The sequence below is a fragment of the Mauremys reevesii genome, linkage group 4 (assembly GCF_016161935.1).
Source record: "Mauremys reevesii isolate NIE-2019 linkage group 4, ASM1616193v1, whole genome shotgun sequence".
Taxonomy (NCBI): Eukaryota; Metazoa; Chordata; order Testudines; family Geoemydidae; genus Mauremys; species Mauremys reevesii.
The window spans coordinates 126,070,422-126,075,940 of NC_052626.1; the positions used below are offsets into that span (position 1 = coordinate 126,070,422).

General features: G+C 47.1%; 1 protein-coding gene across 1 annotated transcript; it reads right to left on the reverse strand.

Moving 5' to 3' along the window:
* Nucleotides 1-472: 472 nt before the first annotated feature.
* LAMTOR5 (late endosomal/lysosomal adaptor, MAPK and MTOR activator 5) lies at nt 473-4,761 on the reverse strand. Its single transcript, XM_039534090.1, has 4 exons — nt 4,285-4,761; nt 3,214-3,275; nt 2,162-2,279; nt 473-847 (listed from the first exon to the last, which is right to left on the reverse strand). The coding sequence occupies exons 1-4, from the start codon at nt 4,317-4,319 to the stop codon at nt 787-789; spliced, it is 276 nt and encodes a 91-aa protein (XP_039390024.1). The 5' UTR covers nt 4,320-4,761; the 3' UTR covers nt 473-786.
* Between the last annotated feature and the right edge of the window lie 758 nt (nt 4,762-5,519).

Genomic DNA, 5,519 nt, shown 5'->3' on the forward strand with positions numbered 1-5,519 from the left:
TTGCAATTTTAACAGTATCATTAGGAGTTAAAGTCTGAGAATCCTGGTGTGAAATTGACAGCTTGACAAGTCCATTTCCAGTGTCAAAACAGTAACACAGGACACAAAACACAGTAAGTAGTGCTGTTGAACTTAATACTTCGATTTTAAACGAAGACATTTGTAACAGACAAGGAAACTGTTTATAAATGTATGTATTTTTAGCCAGATGGGATTAAAGGTGTCCTACAAAGAATCTTACTGGGGTTTGGCTCTTTCTTTGATGTATAAAGGCAACCTACATGAGTTAAGCTTTCTGCTTGTTTACCTTAGAAAAAAATCAGAGCTTGCCTGATGTTTTTGAGAGAGGACCATTGGGAAGTGCAAGGGATCTTTATTGTAAGATGACATATCTGTAAAAGTCTGTCTATATATAGTATTAGTCAGAGGTTCAGATAAACCAGCATTCAACTGAAGCTTACATAGCCAGCTGTGTATTTCATCTCAGATAATTTATTGAATTCAACAAGTAAGGCCACAGGTTAGGATATTTGATCATTACACAAGTAAGGTAAGTTAAACCACAGTCCATGCTTGACAGTAAGTTCTGGGCTATGCTGGAAGTTAAAGACTCTGACTGAAGTACAGTACCAGTTTAAATAAGGAGGGAAGCTACCACATATTTAAGATTGGCCCAAAATTAGTTCTGCAAGCACTTTCTGGATATGATCAGCAGAGGAAATAGATCAGTCCAACAACAAGGAGTTGCTCCAAGGGTGGAAAAGAACCAAGCAGATGTATGAAAGGTCAAGATGCCATTTTGTGCACTGCCACAGTGATGCTGTCATGCTTCTGGATCATGATGTTCCTGAAATAAACAAACAGTTATTGAAGATAGGTATAGCTACTACAGTGCAGCTAATCTGCAGGTCACTAGCAAAGATGTAGCAGAAGTTTAGTATCTGCTGCATGCTGTCAAAGAGGAAGCACTGACTAGATCAGCATTTCTCAAATGCAGCCACCAGGGGCTTTTACAGCCACTGTCTCATGGGCAGTGAGGGTGGGGGAAACAGCAGCCCCTCCCCCAGGGCTGCTGGCAGGGGTTGGGCCAGGCAGTTGGGCTCAGGCTTCTGCCCTAGGGTGGCAGACTGCAGCTGTATGTTGGCAGGCTCCATCCCCTGAAGTGCAGGGCTCACTATCACCTTCATTGCCCTGGCCCCTGCTGCCTCCCTAGCCACAGCTTAATTTGTCCATCTCCCCCTACAACCAGGGCTAAGTAAATCTGTTGTGAAAAGTGACAATACACGTACAAATGTTACTTTTCCCAGATGCAGACTTACTAGCTAGCAAGTCTAAAAAGAACAGACAAAAAAGCAAAACAAAAAACACCCAGAACATGCAAAGCACATTATTTGTGTTTTTCTGTTTAGGTCCAGTAAAGAATAGAGACAACTCTACATACATAAATATGCACATACGTATGTCCAAATCACAGTAATTTGTTTTTTCTAAAGTTAATTAGGCATTTTAGGAAAAGTTGTCATAGTGGCCACACTGAGGCAACCAAAAAAATTGTTAACAACCCTGGACTAGATCCTGTACACAAAGGACTAGGACTCCATTTTCCATCTCTGCCTACTTTGAAAACATTTGGGCTCTAATCTTCCCCCCCAAACACCAACACCTCCAGGTACTTCAAAAGCTTGAAGTGGGAGATTCCTGGGAATCAAATCTCCCTTCTTTTGTGAAAAGTTTTCAGGAGGATTAAAACAGGATCATAAGGTCTAAATAGCCATTACAAACATGCTGCAGGAATGACTAATAGCTAGTATTGCATCCTTGTATCTGGCAGCAGCCTCTCCGCTTTTTGAAGCATGCAGTATGTATAGAAACAAGGTTACATTCACCAATGCCTTAGGGCCTCAATTTTAATAAGCAATCCACATTCCAGCTCCAGAGAAAGGCAAGAATGACTTTCCTAGAGTTGCTGCCATGTGTGCCACTGGGGGTAAAGCTTTGTAGCCTTTTATCTGTCACTGTAACCAGGGGCACATGAGCAGAACCACCTAGAAGTGAAGGAGGCTGTTCTAAAGATCTAATATTCCCAGAAGATCCTAATGATAAGATACAGGGCAAACCAAAAAGAAAAGGGAATGATAGACATACAGCTCCAGATGCTCACCCATTATCTGACTCCAGACACACAACAGGAACATCAGTAGGATCTGAAGTTAGTTTGGCTGCCTGCTGGGCTAGAACTGATATCACACCTGCATGTTCATCTGAAAGGGTTCCACGACCTATAAAATACATCTTTATGTAAGTGTAAAACCCCTCATTACATGACAGTAACTACATAACCAGCCAGCCCAAGAATTTAGTTGAACTATGTGCACTAATTGAACCCATTTTTCAGGTTATCCCCATAATTGCTAATGCATTCTAAGGCGTTTTCCCTGCCAGTGCTTACCACCATGTTATCTGTACTCTTCCCAGATAAATACAGTCATCACAACTGTGATTTTGGTGGATTTATATAGTCATATTTGTAGCATACCCTAATATTCAGTATCCAATGCTGCCTTATTTCAGGCAAACCCATTCTTTTAATTTTGACTGAAAGAGGCAGCTAATCTGTTTACCTATAAACCCATAAAGATACCTATGTCAATGGCAATGTTTACAATTACAATTCATTCTTGGGCTCCTCATTCCACATTTTGTCCCCACCTTTTAATTAACTGGGCCATAATCAGATGATACCTGTTACCAAATCAGCAACAGCTGTGTCTTATACTTCAATTGTTCTGTGTGCTAGGACAAACAGAAACCTGGTCCATAGCACCAAGGGACCCTAGCTACAGCCATACAAATTGGTTCATTATTGAAACAAAGGCTAGTTGTTCCCCCTATACAGATTAGTGGGTTTTCTTTAAAAAATGAGTTAGTTGGCAACCACTGGTAAAGAGAGGCAAGCAGACCATGTACACTTTGATATTTCAAATATTGGGACAGGAGAGAGCAAGAATAAAACACGGGATTTTAAAGGAGTAGGAGATGGAGAGTTTAACAGAAACTGCAGGGATCTGCCCAAAGCTGACAGACAGCAGATTTATTTTTCTAGTGTGTATTTTAAAGCATGTACACTATTTCAACATGAAAATGTTCCTGGTACAACATGAAAGTGGAAAGGGGCCCCATTTTCTGAAGCAAATAAGCTGCTTTGTTACTTACAGCCAAGGTTCAGGCCTTGTGAATCTGTGCAAAGGACTCCAACTATTGAAGGATTCTTCATTCTAATAAAGATAAAACCTGAGATCAGCAATTTAAGCATTAGATGGGAAAGAAACAAATGAGACATCAAGACAGCAGTGAGAGCCTCACCTAAATCTGAAACAATTTAAGCAGTGCCATCTTTTCAGCCTGATAACAGCCCCCCCCCTTGTCAAAATAGTTCAGGGTGGAGGGAAAGCAGGAACTTTCATAACTGCAAAATGCATTTCATTATTTAGAAATGCTGGTTAATTTGATACCATCTCAGTCAGCGAGCGGGGTAAGCCTCACTGAGAATCCCCTGTTCAGAATGGGGGTTTGTTTCCATCTGAGCAAGAGAGCAGAAAAGCTCTAGGACTTTTGTCAACAGGAAACCCTGCTCCGTGGAAGCAGAAGAGAAAAGAGATGAGGGAGAAGAGAGGGTTCTCAATTACCAGGGAGAAAAGAGCAAAAGTTGCCAGTCACCTGAAAAGTTCCTACTCTCTCTATCCCATAAAATCATCATTCCCCAATTCCTACCAACCAAAAATCACTCTCACCCCAGTACTCCCTCTTCTTACCTACCCAGGTATGCCCATTGCAGATCCTTCCCAGGCCGTGCCCCCATCCAAGTAGCCCAAATGCTCCCTCCTCCCCACGCTAGCACCCCACCCTTGGTGTCCCCAAAGAACCCCCTGCCAATCACCCTCCCAGTACCAATCAGGTGCCCCCAGCCCTGCCTCAACAGTGCCCCCAGCACTCCCCCTCCCTCCTGCTAGTGTCCCCCCTTCCCCGCCAGTGCCCCCAGCATCCCCAGTGCTCCCCCTCGCCCCGCCAATAAACACCCCGTGCTCCCCGCGTTCCCCCTCCCTCTGGCTAGTGCCGCCCCCCCCCCAGCGTTCCCCCTCCCTCCGGCCAGTGCCGCCCCCCCCAGCGTTCCTCCTTCCCCACCAATACAACCCACCCCGGTGCGCCCCCGTCCCCCTCCCTCCGGCCAGTGCCCCCTCCACCCCCCGGTCAGTGCCCCCGCCCGCTGGGGTCAATGGCACGTACGTGTCCTCCAGGTGCTGCTCCAGCGTTCCCTCCATGTTACTCGGCTGCGCCACCGTCCGGTGCGGGGGGATCTCGGTCTCTCTCTTCCGCCCGCCCCTAGCAGCTACTCCTGTGCAGCCCCCCCCCGTGATAGACACCAGTAGAGCTGCCCGACGGCGGCGCAGGAGGGTCAAATTTCTTAGGCGCGTGACCGAGGCTCGCGGTGCAGGGGCGGGGCCCACGGCTGGTAGAGTCGCAGCCCGGCCTGAGCCTGCGCTGTGCAAGCGCCTCGGTGCTGCTGCGTGCCGGGGGCCTGGCCGGCAGCCACGGCCAGGGAGCCCCCCCGGGCGGGTGGCCCGGTGCACAGCGCCGCTTCCCGCCGGACTGAGGCCAAAACCAGTTGGGAATCGGCCGGGGCCAGTCCCAGGATGAGTCGGGGTCTGACTCCCTAGTTTTGGACTTTCACAGCTTGGCAATGCAAGTAGACGGGATTCAGCATCCCGAGAGTGCCCCATCCGCCGCCCTATAGAGGCGTCCCACACTTGCCTCTCCTTTGGCCCAATTAACAGATAATTAAAGTGGAATTGCTGCAGGATGAAAGCCTCAGCACCGACACTGTTTAGCTCCTTTCTCACGGGGCCCAGGGGGAGACTTGAACTAAAGGTTCTACTCCCCCAGCTGGTCACTCTTGCACTGTGGCTCCCAACTTTTCCACCCTTTCAGGAGTCTGATTTGTCTGGCATAACCCAAGGTCCAACTCACTTAGAAACTACTTGCTTACAAAATCAGACATCAACATATGAAAGTGTCACAGACACACTAGTACTGACAAATTACTTATTTCTCATTTTTACCATCAAAGAAATTGATTGGAATATAAATATTGTACTTACGTTTCGGTGCAATACTTGAGCCTGTTTTTCACTTGTGAGCCTTGGCTGAAGCCCGAGTCTCATCGCCCAGGGCTGAAGCATGTAACTTAGTGTTGCAGGCCCCCTGTGGTATGGGGCCCCAGGCAATTGCCCTGCTTGCTACCCCCTATTGCCAGCCTGCACTTGCAACCCCCCTAGACCTGTCCTGTGATCCCCCTGGGGGCTGCAACCCCTCAATTGAGAAACACTGATCTAGATGAGTTGAGTTCCCCCTGGAAGATCTCCAAGTAGCCCCAGGTGTCCATGTACCCCTGGTTGAGAGCCACTTCTCTAAGATATCAACTGTTGGTTACTGTGAGAGTCTGAGCTTGATGAGTATATAAT

Bases quoted from the DNA above. Each gene is read 5' to 3' on its own strand.
- LAMTOR5 (XM_039534090.1), bottom strand. From the start codon at position 4,319: ATGGAGGGAACGCTGGAGCAGCACCTGGAGGACAC. The intron at 3,276-4,284 runs GTACGTGCCATT...TATCTTTATTAG, and splicing joins GAGCAGCACCTGGAGGACAC to AATGAAGAATCCTTCAATAG. The intron at 2,280-3,213 runs GTAAGTAACAAA...TGTATTTTATAG, and splicing joins ACAAGGCCTGAACCTTGGCT to GTCGTGGAACCCTTTCAGAT.